Source organism: Mustela putorius, unplaced genomic scaffold (genome assembly GCF_011764305.1).
Source record: "Mustela putorius furo isolate JIRA1106 unplaced genomic scaffold, ASM1176430v1.1 tig00003850_pilon_pilon_pilon, whole genome shotgun sequence".
Taxonomy (NCBI): Eukaryota; Metazoa; Chordata; class Mammalia; order Carnivora; family Mustelidae; genus Mustela; species Mustela putorius.
Window position 1 is genome coordinate 17,689,847 of NW_025422002.1, and position 14,856 is coordinate 17,704,702.

Sequence of the window (14,856 nt, forward strand, 5' to 3'; positions counted from 1 at the left end):
ATGCCATCAGTATCTGATGTTGCTAACCAGTGTTTGATGGGCTTTGCTTTAGTTCTTACTCTCTTTCCTTTACCTGGCATGGCCATTTTCTGCTTGGCAAACTAATTATTCCTCAAAAGCTAAGTTGAGACTTCTGCTCCCAGTTATAGTAGAGCAGCTTGGGGAAAAACTATACTCACCGCTGAGAAAGAAATTTTAAAAGTTGACATTTAAGAAGTCTGTTTTAGGGCATCTGAGGACCAAGACAAAATAGGTCTTGAGGGCCAAGATTTTGAAGGGAAGGGACCTGTACAGAGGTTAAGTATTCATTCCTGGAGCCACTTGTCCCCACTGAATTTTTTGGCAATTCTCAATGCAGGAACGGAGGCTGAGAGTTGGGAAAACAGCTTAAGCTAAAGGGTGGAGAAGCTCAGAGCTTCTGGAAATCTCACAGGAGTATGGAGAGAAACTACCTCCTTTGGAGCTCAAGGCTGCCAGAGCAGCTAGGTCTTGAGGGACAGGATTCTGGAGAGAAAGGAGCTAAAATACAGTGAGCCAACACTCAGTGATTTTCCTCTTTTAAGGCATTTGTCACATTCTTGAGCTATTTAAGACAAGAGGTTAAGGAGCCAAGTAAAAGCCACTGAAAGGCAAAGTGGAATTTTCAGAAGTCTCATGGAATTGAGGAAGCAAACATAGGTGTTCAGAGCTCACCAAGAAAGGAGGTGTCCTGGAGGCTTGGAAAGCCATGCCCTAGAAAGAAGGGTAAATCAGAAGAAGCCTGAGCTTTACCACACCTGCAGCAAGCGTTCAGTCAGCTCAGTCCCTCAGGTGGCCACTAGAGAATAGGGTCGAGCACTCTGGGGGAGAAGATACATTCCAGAGCCTCTGTATAGTCTCTACACAATGCTTGGCATTCAGTCAAGAATTACCAGGCACAACATTGAGATACCACCTTACACTAGTTAGAATGGCCAAAATTAGCAATACAGGAAACAAGGTGTGCTGGAGAGGATGTGGAGAAAGGGGAACCGTCCTACACTGTTGGTGGGAATGCAAGTTGGTGCAGCCACTTTAGAGAACAGTGTAGAGATTTCTTAAGAAATTAAAAATAGAGCTTCCTATGACCCTGCAATTGCACTCCTGGGTATCTACCCCGAAGATACAGATGTAGTGAAAAGAAGGGCCATCTGTACCCCAATGTTTATAGCAGCAACGGCCACGGTTGCCAAACTGTGGAAAGAACCAAGATGCCCTTCAACGGAAGAATGGATAAGGAAGATGTGGTCCATATACACTGTGGAGTATTATGCCTCCATCAGAAAGGATGAATACCCAACTTTTGTAGCAACATGGATGGGACCGGAAGAGATAATGCTGAGTGAAATAAGTCAATTATAAGTCAGTAAGTCAAGAGAGAGTCAATTATCAAATGGTTTCACTTATTTGTGAAGCATAACAAATAACATGGAGGACATAGGGAGATGGAGAGGAGAAGGGAGTTGAGGGAAACTGGAAGGGGAGATGAACCATGAGAGACTATGGACTCTGAAAAACAATCTGAGGGTTTTGAAGGGGCACGGGGTGGGAGGTTGGGGGAGCCAGGTGGTGGGTATTATGGAGGGCACGGATTGCATGGAGCACTGGGTGCGGTGCATAAACAATGAATTCTGTTACACTGAAAAGAAATTAAAAAAAAAAAGGCAACAGAAATAGACCCTCAGATGACCTCAAAATAACTAATAGGTTCCAGAAAACAGATGGCAAAACCAGGATTTCAGCAGAGACTGGGAATCAAACAAACTACTGGAACTTCCAGAATTGACAAAAATGCAGTAATTGAAATTTATAATTCAATAAATAGGTTTAAGAGAGACTTGAAACATTAAAAGGATTAGTGAAGTGAAAGGTCAATAGAGAAATTGCAGGACAGGATGAAGATTTTTAAAGAAGTGACGAAAAACAGAAAATGAAGCACAGAGACAAATGAGACACAGTAATACATATAACTGAAATGCCAGAAAGGAGGAAAGACAAAATAGGGCAGAATTTTATTTGAAGAGATAATGGCTGAGAAATTTCTAAAACAAGAGGACATCAAACCCCAACACATGTACCCCAACAGGAAAAAACAAAGAAAATGGACTCCTAGCCATATGACGGTCATATTGTTAGGAAAACCAAAGACAAAGAAAAGCTAAACATCAGACAGAGGGAAAAAAAGGTAATTACCAAAAAAGGAGAAATAATAATATTAAGAGCTGACTTCAGGGAAAAACAGATATCAAATCAGAATATAAAGATACCTTCAAGGAGCTCAAAGAGAGGACTGCTACATTCTTTAAAACTGAAGATGAACTAGATTTCCAGACAATTAAAATAGAGAATTTATAATCAGCAAAGCCCCACTAAAAGAAATACTATGGAAGTTCTACAGTTAGAAGGAAAATGATCTCAGAAAGAAACCGTAAATCCGTATATCAGTAATGATACAGAAAATCTGAACCTGACTGACCGAATGAACCTAACTGACAAACACAGAACACTACACACACTGGCCGAACACATATTCTTTTCAAGTATACAGAAGGCTTAGCAAAAACAGATCACATACAGGCTATAAAGCAAGGTCTCAAAATTTAGAGGATTTAGAGTATATCCTTCATCCACAGAATTAAACTGAAAATCAGTAATTCAAAAAGTAACTAGAGGGGCAGGCTTGCTCAGTAAAGTGTGTGACTCTTGATCTTATATAACTATATAAATAACCCATGAAAAAAATCAGAATAAAAATTAGAAAAATTTTGAACTCAATTAATAATGAAAACACAATACGTCAAAATGTTAAGGTGTAGCTAAGGCTGCGTTTATAGAGAATTCAATACCTTAAGTGCATACATTAGGAAAGAAAGAAAGTTGAAATGGTATTTTACTGATTTTAGGATAGGAGTGAAATCTCTAACAGGGGTTACAAAGTTCTGTGTGGTTGGCTTCTGCTGACTTCTTAGTCCTGATCTCTCATCCTTTACCCTTGTCTCTCTTCTCATTCCTCTCCAGTCACACAGGCCTTTCAATTCCCTGAATATGTTAAATCACTTCCTGCCCCCAGGCCTTTGCACATGTGGAAACTTCTGTTTGAAGTGCTCTTTCCCCTTTCTTCCTCTGACCAAAGGCTCCTCATCCTGCAGGAATCCGTTTAAATGTCACTTCCTTGGAAAAGCCTTCTCAACCATCTAAGTCTGCATTAGGGTCCTCAGACATGTGCCTTTTAATTCAGACACTTTTTTTCATGGCTCATTACTGTAATCAATCATTGTTTGGGCAATTGCTTCTGATGCAATTAATTTAAAAATATTGTTTGTCATTCTCCAAATGACAAGCTCCTTGCTGACAGGAACCAGAGCTGTCTTATTTATCATTCTAACACCAGCACCTAGCATGGTGCCTGGCAAACAGTAGGTACTTTATACATGTATGTTAAATGAACAAATGAATACATGGACATCTAGTTAGCCACCTAAGTAAACATCCAGTTTACTCAAAGTTGTTAAAAGATGTTCACTGTCTTGGAAGAGAACTATTATTGCTGTCAGCAGTTAGCATTTACAATACAATTTACAATAATTTGTTAATCCAAGAAATCTCCCAGTCAAGGATTCTGCTCTCCATCCCCAGTGTTTAAGTAAAATAATTTCTAACTCTGCACTGCTTCCTGTTTACTCTGTTTGGGGAAAGGCAATTTTTGTTGTTGTTGTTGGTAAACTCAATTTATTTATTAAATCTGTGTCACACTATGCCAAGCTGGGTGTTATAAGAGTGATTCAAATGACTGCTATTATTAATAATGATCACAACACTACCACCAACTGTTGACATGTGAGGTCTACTTTCCGTGTGTTATCTCACTCAAAGCATTTAGAGGGGTATCAGCTCTGTTTTGCGCGTGAGGAAATCAGAGAGGTGAAATGACCTGCCCAAGGTCGCAGGACTGGCCAGTGAGAGGCAGGGCCAGGCTGGATTCCAGGTCTACCAAACTCTAGAGCCTAGGCAGGCTCAGCGCCATCCCGACGCCCATCTCACACTCGGAGGGGCCCTTGAGGGACAGCGACGATGCAGAGACACGTGGAGAAGAGCCGTGGCTCTGAAGCATTTAAGTGAAGCTTGTCCCCAGCCTGAGGCGTAGTTGGGCCAGGTGAGGGGCATCCCACCACTCCAGCCTCAGTTCTTCATCTGTGAAATGCCAGTGGTAGGAAAGGAGAGGATACAGTCTAAGTGCCTTGCAGAGCACCTTCGTTTAGTCATATGCTTAGCATATAGTAGTAATTATCAAGGTATGTTATAAACCTTTGAAAAAACCTTTCGCTTCACTCAGATGAAGAAGACACTCATATGCCATCTCCCCTTTGCCTTCAAAAGACATGAGGATGAGAAAGGATGTGACCCCAAAGTCAAATGCACTAATGCAGGGGACCAGGAGGCCAGCAGTCTCTATCCTCAGGATGGTGGGCTACATGACAGGTAACAAAATGGCAGGGGTCACTGACAGTAAAGCTGCCTGCCTTTTCCCCAGAGTCTCTTCTTGCGGGGCAGGCTATTCCACGATCCAGGTAAAGAGAGAGAGGGGCTATGGACTTGACATCACTGCCCACTGGCAGCTCGAGCGGAAGGGCCTGGGTGAGGGGCTACACTGTGGTTTTTTTCCGTTTCCAGGGATCACATTATTGGGGTGGCTATCATCCCACAGCATCTGGGTTGTGACTGCTTCTCAACCTCTTCCTTTCACTAAGTATGAGTCTGAGTGTTTCACAGCTCTGGACGAACCAGCTGGGCCCTTGCCTGCGAGGGAAGCTGGAACATTCTATTCTTTGAGGTCTATACAGCTCAGTGCATTTGATCACACCCAGAACCCTTGTGGGATCCCAACCGGCAGATACAAGATCTTTCCATCTCCATCTGCTTACTGGGAAGTTCTTTCTCTGAGTCTCCTGTTACTGCACTAGGACTTGAAATCTCAAGATAAATGCTTTTCCCCAAAGCTGCTCTGTAGTCCATTCCAGCAGTACAGACCCCTAGCTTCAGCTACCCCATGTTGCACCCCAGATTTGTACTTAGTCCATCTGTTCCCACTGCCCTTTCTGGCTCCTTGCATGGTCTGCATCAGCAGCTGTATTTATAAGCACTTTGTCACCTCCTTGTCACCCAAACCTCCCTCTGATGATTCCTTCTTGTCGTGCCACATCTAAGTCCTCACCATTCTGCACTGTGACTGGTTTGCTTGGGGAGACACCCCGATTTACACCCGGGAGGGAAGGGAAGACCCTTGGGGGATGAATAGGGCATTGGCCCAGTCCACAGAGACCACCTTCACACAAAGGACCCAGAGCACAAGGCCCAGCTTTCCCTTCCACGGCACCCTTTAGACCGTCTTGTGACATACCCCTGAAGTGCACGCATAATGTGCACATGTGCACGCATAATGAACATACTGCAAGCACCTGCCATTCCTTAATGTTCTGGCTCTGAGGCCTCCCTCATAGCACAGGAACAGGACAGACAGGGGACTGGATGCTGGCACTCAGCACTATGTGACCTCAGCCAGCCACCAGTGTCCCTGAGCCCCAGTCTTGCTGGGAGTAAAATGGGGGCTGCCCTAGGCATGTCAACATGTGAGAGGTACACGGCTCAGGGCCTGGCACACAGAGCTGCCCTCAGGAATAGGCTGCTCTGAAAACCACCTCCACAAATTGGGGCGGGGCACAGCAGGGCAGCAGCTCCCCTTTCTTGACTCCCTGGGGAGCCTGACAGCCAGTCTGTGGCCCAGCCTGCAGAACATCAGGCCTGAAACAAGTCTACCAGTCTACCACAGCCCCCTTCCCACCACCAGGGAGCCAGGGAAGAGCTGAGTACTTATTTGGCCAATTACAGGTGACCAATGGCTGCCTCATATCCAGGTGAGAGACCGAGGAACAGATGGTTGTCTGTGTTATTAGAGAAATTAGAAATTAGGCAGGTGATGGCAGGTTTCAAATCATGTGTGGTGATTCTTACAAATACAGGCTAAGTTTACAAAAAGTAATAAGCAAATTCTTACTTTATCGTGCCCTCCATTTTTGAAGCTGCCTCATGGAATTGCTGTGAAGATAGTTTATACATCTCGACATTCTACAAAGAGAAAAACAGAAGTGGTTACTGAAGATTGAAATTTCCCTCTGGCTCCCTCAGGGGAGCAACCACGCTAAAAATCGACAGATACTAATTTCTTGACCAGCATCAAAGCAGATCAGTGATTGCGGCATAGCTCGGGTCTAGCTCCTGCCCACCATGGGCCAACCCTAGCTGCAGAATCCCAGGGTAGCAATGCCTGGACCAACACGTGGATCCTCTGGTTCGGGGGCTGGGAATATATCACTCTGAACAAGACCTGGCCTGTCACCTGATTTTGTAAATAAAGTTTTAGTGCAACACAGCCACACTCATGATTTGTTTAATCATTGTCAGTGGCTGCTTTTGTGCTACAATAGCAGAGGTGAAAGGCTTAAACAGAGACTAAAATACTTACCATGTTTAAAGAAAAAAATATACTGAGACTTGATCTGGTCCAACCCCTGTTTTGTAGGTAGGTGGACTCTGCTGCCAGAGGTGAAGCAACTTGCCCAAAGCCACACAGCAGGCAGCTGTGCCAAGACCACAGCCCAGGTGTCTGATTCCTAGCTGGGTGCATGCTTTGCTGCCTGCCAGGACCACCTCGTTCCCTGGCAAGGTGGCTCCCTGTCCAGAGCTACAGGGCAGGACCAAAGGCTGGTACCCCCCTCCCTTCTGAGGTTACCTAATAAGTGTGCGCATCCAGACCAGACCTGTGTAGAGGACAGCCTGGCCTTGCAGTAAGACAAAGCTGGGCTGAAGCTCTGGGGCCACCACAGTGTGACTCTGGGTAAATTACTCCCCTACTTTATGCCTCAGTGGCCCAGAACCTAGCACTTTCCACTTGTTTCCAGAAGAGATCAATAAAAATGCACCAGCTCACCTGACCTGCCACCACACTCCTGATGGGGCCCCTTGAGGCTCCCAGTGGATAGACTGATTTTTTGCAGGAAGCAGTCTCAAGAATGAAACCCCAGAGGACAGCCCAAGACGGGCCAAGATTCAGACTTCCCTGTTGAGGGTGACAAGATAGCACAGGTGCCATGGGAAGCCTGCCTAGCCATGCAGACCCGGGCCAGACTGTTCTCAGAACCTATGTGTGTGTGGAAGGGTTGGTTGCCCCTCTTACAGATGAGTAAATGGAATCTTCCAGCTTCAGGGGCCTCCCACCAGCATGGGTCAGTCCCTACAAGAAGTTTGAGAGGCAGTTAAAGGGACCCTGAAGTCACAGAGCCGTGCCCCTGTGCTTGCCCGTCGGACTCTAAGCCTGGATCTCCATTCACAGAGATCTACCATTCACAGAGACAGCCTGGCCCAAAAGGAACAATTTACTCCTTAGACAAAATGTTAAAGGTGACAGGTAACCAGACCCGAGCCATGCAGGGGAAGCGCCTTACCCCCAGGGAACCCCACCATCCTCTATATTCTCTGTAACCTTCTCGGCTACCAAGACGGGGGTAGGAAGCACCTCCCCTAGAGACCTGCAGGGTATCAAAGGCAGAGTCTGGGTATGAACCTGGCCCTCATTCCCATCTTGGTATGTGCCTCAGGGAAGAGTCAAATGGGAGGGCCCACCAAAGGGGATGTGCCTGAGGGAACATCTGGGGCCCAGACCAGCAGGAGCCTGGGTGCCAGAATACTGCACTGGGCTATGCTGGGGTAAGTCCTGTGTTGGGTCTTCCACCCCCCAAATGCTGAGGGAGCCTGGCAGGTCCTCACCTCTGAGCCGGGGAAATAGCCCCTGCCTTTCTACACCAGCCATCAGGCATAGCAGATGGGAAATGCAAACACTCCCAGCACACATCGGGCGTGAAATACACAGGGGTTCTCTTCCCCCACTCCCCAGCCACAATCTCTCTGGCTCCTACAGGTCTGTGTTGACTCCAAGCTGTCCCACGTTTCCTCTCTAGAGTCCTGATGTTCCAGCCAAGAGATTCTGATTTTGCCTCAACCAGTCTGATATTCGACCAACGTGGAATGTCCTAGGCATGGGCATAAGGACACAGACATGAATCGGCTTGGCTTCTCCTCCCACTCCACGCAGATGCTCTTCTGTGATATCCTTGATGGGGATCATTTGCAATCAGTATGACCTTTCCATCCATGGGCCCTCACAGAAGACGGCATGGCCCGCAGGCCCACCTTTCCATTTTTCTTGGGCATATGCTTTCTGTGTTCTTTAGTGAGTCACTTACTTCTAGCAGCTTATTTCCTCATGGTAAGAAAGGGCTCCCACTCCATTGCAGGATGGCTGAGAGACGGAGTTGAGTGGTGGCAGTCTCATGGTGCCCACCCTGCCCACTGCAGCCACAGGTCATGGCACCACTGCACTTTCTGAGGCGGGCTTGGGCCTTACTAAGCCCACCACCCCCGCGCGGTTCTCTTTGCCACAAGACAGTCTCTCGGCTCAGTCTCTCTTTGGAGACATGTCAGGTCACTGTCTTCTAGGCCTGTCGCCTGTGGTCTGTCAATGTCCCTTCCCAAAGTGGGCTACTGGGACCTCCAGCACCTCCGTGCTGCCCCTGCATTTCCATGTGAATGCGGCTCGGCCAGGACAAGCTCAGCAAACAGCTGAGTTGCCTCTGAGCTCAGACTGAACAAGTGGTCAGTAAGATTTGTCACAGGAAGTGCCCACAGGCCAAGAAGTGGTTGTGATTATCCTGCTGCAGCTTCCTCTATTGTCTCTCAGAATGACTCAGAGGAATTCCCCTTCCTGTTGTGCCCGCCCTCCCCGCTCAGTCTGCCATGTCATCTGCCTGAGCAGACCCTGGGATCACGACCCACAGAGAGTTCCCTGTGCGGCTCCCCTGGTCCATGAAGGTCCTGGTCTGTGCCTTGGGGATGCCAAGCCCACTGCTTGTGTCCACCAGGCCTTCCTGAGGGTGCTAGAGTCCACTCAGACCCTCTGCCTGGAGGAGTGGGACATTCTACAGACCCTTGGGCCGGACCACCACTGTGGGCTTCTCTAAGGATGGGGGCCACCCATGCTCATACAGAACCTGCTGGGTGCCAGGGGATTCTAAGATGAGCATGCCTGTCCCCGCCCCCAGCCTCACAGGGCTCCCAGCCAACACAATGTCACAATTACAATGGTATGCTCAGCCAACTGTCCCACTGAATAGTATTTCACGGTAGGTTCGTGATGACAAGCAATGCTGAAAGGCACATCATGGCATCTTGACCTTTGTGCATGAGTGGAAATAGCCAAAAGGTACATTCTAGAAGTCAAACTCCTGGGTCAAAGGGTACTTGCACTTTTAAAAAATGGGAGTCTTACATGATGAGCATAAATGAGCCAATAATGAGAGGAAGAGGGAGGGACAGCACATGTTAGATGTTGTAGTCTTACCAGAAGTAAGGGAAGGGGCCAGAGACAAAGATAGCTTGGGACCTGGGGTTCTCAACTGTAGGCCAGAAGGTGGGTTTTACTTTTCATGTGAGGGAGTGGCAGGGGAGATGCATGTTTCAGAGAACATTCTGGCAGCTGTGTGGACGATGGAGTGTGGTGCCAGCAGAGCACCTGGAATTGCCTGCAGCATTGTCCCACAGGGCCTGGGGAGGCTCGGGCGCTGTGCCTGCCTGGGGCCCCATCACCCATATAAAGGTCGCAGGGAGATGGCTCCAAATGCACTGTACTGAATGCCCGCACGTCAACCAGCACCCAGTGATCGTCAGCTATTATCCTTCCCATTACACTCTTCAGATTCCGATCTTAGAGTCTTGTCCTCCCTCCACCCTATAAACAGCCGCCCCTCCTCCTCCTCCAGCTGCTCCATATGCACATCTGAAACCAGAAGACCTGATCTCCATTAATTAAATCTGCCATTAAAAATTAAATAACGTGAGTAAGAAGGTGTGAGTGTTATCTCTATGGGTTTCAAAAGTCACAGTGTTTCTTCAATTACTTCCCAGGCAGTTTTCATATTTCATACTGTCTGATTTCTCCAAGGGCCTGGATTTGCGAGATCAAAACAGAGTGTGATGGTGAGGGGGAGGCACAGGGAGAAGGCTCAGAAGGGGACAAGGAAACATGTCACAGGCCACAGAAGCGGTCCGGCTACCCCCACTGTGGAGCCATGAGTGACCAGAGCAGGGCAGGGTGTGGGAGGGGGGGAGCCTGCGCTAACCTGCCAGCTGGGCAGCGGAATAAGCTGTAGCCGTCCTAGAATAGAAGACAACAGAGGTCAGTGTGAGGGCCTGCAGAAAGTGGCTCTGGGGCCTGAAAGCCCTTCCAGGGGTCATGCAGACCCATACCTGAGCAACAAGGATCCATAAGTTGCCTACTGTGTGTGTGGGCCTCTGCTTGGGTGTCCTGGGAGACAGTCTATGTGGTATTTCTGCTGGAGAGGGAAGGCTGAACCAAGATCTAAGGACCATTCTGGGAACAAGTGAGGCAGCTGGAGGGGCAAGGATGGGTATGGGCCTTGGAGTCAGAATGCAGCCCCTACGGTGTGTACACTGTGGGCCAGTGTCCAGACCTCTGTCTCTGCCTCTTTAGCCTCTCATCTGTAAAATCAGAACAATAATGGAGCACCCTTCATACGGTTGTGTGGGAACTGGTATAGATGCCAATGAGACAAGGCATATAAAATGCTTAGAACTGTGCCTGGCACAGAGTAAACGCTCAATAAATAATTTGAGAACTTAAGAGGCAAATGTATATTAACCAACAAATATATTTGGAAGAGATCTGAGAATAGTAAAAGTAAGAGAGGTTTGCTTGAAGATGTAAATTCTACAAAGGGAGGGGTTTTCCTTGCACTGCTCGCTGATCTATGCCCAGAGACTCCAGCCATGTCTGGTGCATAGTAGGCCCTCAATCAGAAGTAGAGTGAACAGAAGTAGAGATAAGTACCATTAGAAAAGATTCAAAAACACAAGTGGGGTGTGGTCGTTTGTGTTGTCCATCAAGAAAGTTTGCCCTCTTCCCCTGCGGGCACCGAGGAGGGCGCCACATAATCGAATGGGGACATGTCGCTCAGAGGGGGAATGCCCACCCCTTTGCCACATGAAGACACAACGCTCAGAGAGGCAGTGGATCTGACCCTTGGGGCCAGAGCCTCAAGGGAAAAAAGCAGGACTTGAACCCAGGCCCATTAGACTCCCACTCAGTGCCATGGCCTTCGCTTTGTGCCCAACTGTCCCCCAGGGAGAAACTTAACAAGGCAAAGGCCATGCAGACAGGACTCCAAGTTAACGTAGAAAAATGCGAAGTATGGGATCCTGGCTGTCCAGTGCAGGGGAAGATTGCCAGCAAAATCAAAATCAGTGTAGGCTGTGGAAGGGCCCAGAGGTAAGGGCTCAAAAAATCCCAGAATCCCAGAGTGAGGACAGGAGAGCCCCAAGCCAAGTGCTGTCGACGTGGTGAGGGCCGGTCATCCCGGGAGCTGTGGAACTCACCAGCCTAATTACCAAAAGCTTCTCAAAGCTCACAGGAACGTTACATTTTAAGGGGAGTGAAAAAAATTAATGTATTCGGGATTTAAAGAATCTCTGACTTGAAAATAATAAAAAGCACAAAGAAGAAATGCATGTAAGCCTTTTATAGAGTCAAATAGTCAACATAAAAATTTATAAATCTCAAGACATGTGATCAGAAACACAGTTGGCAAAGAATGGAAATTCAGTTTTGTGAAATGGCTTAACAGCTGCTTCCTGGCTATTTATGAAGTTACACAACTATACCTTTATCTCTTTCCCTTCTCCTGGGTACCTACCAGCTCCTACTCTGCTGTCATGTGGAGAAATGACCTCTCTTTCCAGACTTGCTCTGGCACTTACTGTAGATGGGGGTTCACAGACAATAATCTTTCCCTCCATTGCTTGAACTCAGCAATGTCCATCTGGTATCCTTCAGAGCTAGCGCTCCTTCCTTCCATGGTCTCCTCACCCCCACACCCACCACCCGAACTTCACAGCCATCATGGTCAGGTCACACCCAAAACCTCCCCTATGCCCACCCAGGACAGCCCTATCTAGGATCTTCCCTGTACCCCCACAATGGCCCTACCTGGGATTCCCCATATTCCTCCTTGTACCCTGCAAGACAGCCCTACCTGGTACCTTCTATTCCCCAGAAGGGCCACAAACCTAGGGCTCCAACTTCATCTGAACCTTCCACACAATTTGTAATTCTCCACAACAGCTTTTCTGACCTTAACTTGGTACCCACCCTGAACTCCTACTGTGGGTATATGACTGTGTTTCAACTTCAGAGACCAGTGAGACTGTCACTGGGCACCAACAGGCACGTCTCCCCCAGGACCAGACACGCCTCTGTCTCTGCGCATGACCCTTTGCTCCCAGAGGCAAGCCTACCATCCCTCTAGGCTGCTGGGTTCCAGGGTCCACAGGGGCATGAGAAGATGACTCCTTCTCCCTGAGCCTGTCACCTCCTGGTCCCGTGGGGTGCTCTGAGGGTACAGTGAACAATGGGTACAAGCTTGCCCAGCGTGTCAGTGTTCACTTGTTTCTTCCATACATTCAACCAGTATTTACTGAGTGCCTACTGTTCGCCAAGCCTTGCTGTACAATCAGAGGGCACAGCAGTGAACGTGAGAAATGAAGTCCTTGCCTTCACAGAGCTAACAATCTGGATATGGAAAGACAAGAAAACAATTCTACTCAGAAGTGTCATAAAGAGACGTAGCAGGTGAAGGGAATGAGGAGTGACAAGATGGGGTGGGGGCTATTTTAAAGTTGAGCCAGGCCTCTCTGTCAGGGTGCTTTGGGCTAGATGTGAAGAGGGAAATAAGATTCAGGAAAGGTCCTAAGATGGGACTACAGACGCACTAGGCATGTTCTTGAGAAAGCAAGGGGGAGTGTGGTTGGAAAATGTTCAAGAGAAGAACAGATGTAGGGAAAGGACAGGTTGGCAGGGAGCCACCGGTGGGTTTGATCAGGGGATAATATGATCTGATTTCCACTCTGGAAGGATCAGCAGCTGTCATGTTACAAAGAGAGTAAAAGGACTGCCCCAAGGGAACAGGTGGGTCCTTTCCTGAGGGTGGGACAAACACGACCCCACACCAGTGGTAGAGAGTCAGCCCTGTGGAGTCCAGGAGACAACCTGTGGGGCATCGGGTAGGCTGCTGGGGTGAGGAAGGGGCACAGGGCAGTGGCTGGAGCCTAAACAAGGACTCCCGTAGCTTTGCTACAGAGCCTGCACAGTAAATCTTAACTGAGCACTGAGATCCCTCTTGACCCTCAGCAGAACTGGGTCCCGTCGGTCATAGGATCCCACTCTCAGTTCTTCTTTCCTTCTGTCAGGCACTGTGCTTCCAGGACTCTCCTCCTCTTTTGCTTTCTCATTAAGTCCACCCCCTACATTTGCTGCAATGACCACCATCACCTTAACTACACCTCTCAGCTTAAAACTTTCCATGCCCCTCTCCATCTGTAGAGTGGCCTCTGACCTTTGAGATGGCCCTCTGTAATGAACCACCTTGGCACTGGCCCTGGTGGGCTCTGCCCTTTACCTGAGACAACTCGCCATCTTCCAAGCCTCCATCATGCTCTCTGTATTGTTTCTTTTCCCAACTCTTCCCTGGCCTCCTGAGAGACTCTGATTTGTGCTTTGAGACACAAAAGTGTCTCCTCTGCTGGGGAATGTCATTCCTCTCCCACCTCCCAAGCAAAACTGATGCTTCCCTTCTTGGTGCTCTGTATCAAGCTTTTCAGCAGCATTTCCCACAGCATGTGGCAATGCTAATACACCTGTTTCCCCAACTCGGACTGGCAACTGCATGAGCCTAGGGTCAGCTTTTTTACTTTATTGATCCATACTTGAAGAATGAACAAAGGTCTTGTTATTCAGCTCACTCTGGGCCTTGCAGGTCTCTGGACTCTGCCTGCCGCCTCAGCTCTTCCCTCATCACCTCTGGCCTAAAGTAGCCAATGACTTTCTACCAGCTGGGCCTCCAATCCTGGAGATCTGCCCTCCTCAGGGCTGCAGGAACAGTCCTGAAGCAACACCCTGTCATGTCGTGCCCTACTGTGTCCTTCCCCTCTTCCACCAGGGCACCCCCATCCTGCCCTTCCAGGCACCCCTCATTCCCTGGACATCTCCACATCCCCTTTCCTAACACACATGGCTGGCTGCTATCTGAACCTTGCAAAGATGTGAACTGCTAATTAGTGTTGTGACAGTGGCTTTCGGTGAGACCTTCCGAGAAATATTTGCATTTGTGAAAAGTCAGAGAGAAAAGATTCCTCTCTGTCACTTTCTGCTGTGCCATAATGAAGAGTCTAAGGTCAGAGCTGGGTTTCCTGGACCACGCCCCTTCTCTTCTGTGTGTTTAACTAAACTTCCAGCATTTCAGTTGCTTCTGGGGTGTGTGTGTGTGTGTTGCGTGTGTGTGCACTGTTGTGTATGTGACTGGGGGTGGGATTTACCACTCTCCTTACAAGAGGGTGAAGAAACAGAGCTCTAGGCATCTACATACACACAACACACATATACACTCACACACATACTGTAAAGCACTAGATAAATGTAAAGCCATGTTAATCAGCAATAACTGTACATGTTTTTTAGAATTTTGATTTACACTGAATACTAAGCTTTAGCCACCAGACCTCTAGATGAGTGCTGAACTTCATCTAAGAACTCTTCTTTTAATTTTTTTTTTCCAAAGTAGAGTTGAGCTGCAATAGTATATTCATTTCAGGTGTACAACACAGTGACTTGACATTTATGTACATTATAAGATGCTCACCATAATTCTAGTCACCACC

At 47.9% G+C, this 14,856-nt stretch overlaps 1 protein-coding gene across 6 annotated transcripts in view; it reads right to left on the bottom strand.

Moving 5' to 3' along the window:
* Positions 1–14,856, bottom strand: part of CHCHD6 (coiled-coil-helix-coiled-coil-helix domain containing 6) — a 244,154-nt gene that overhangs the window by 36,982 nt on the left and 192,316 nt on the right. For 5 of the 6 annotated variants that reach the window (XM_013055318.2, XM_004738703.3, XM_013055290.2 and 2 more), the window contains one exon: positions 6,071–6,141. The exons of the other annotated variant lie outside the window; for it this stretch is intronic. In XM_013055318.2, coding sequence (XP_012910772.1) covers positions 6,071–6,141 — 71 coding nt within the window. The remainder of the gene's footprint in view (positions 1–6,070; positions 6,142–14,856) is intronic. 6 annotated transcript variants of the gene reach the window in all.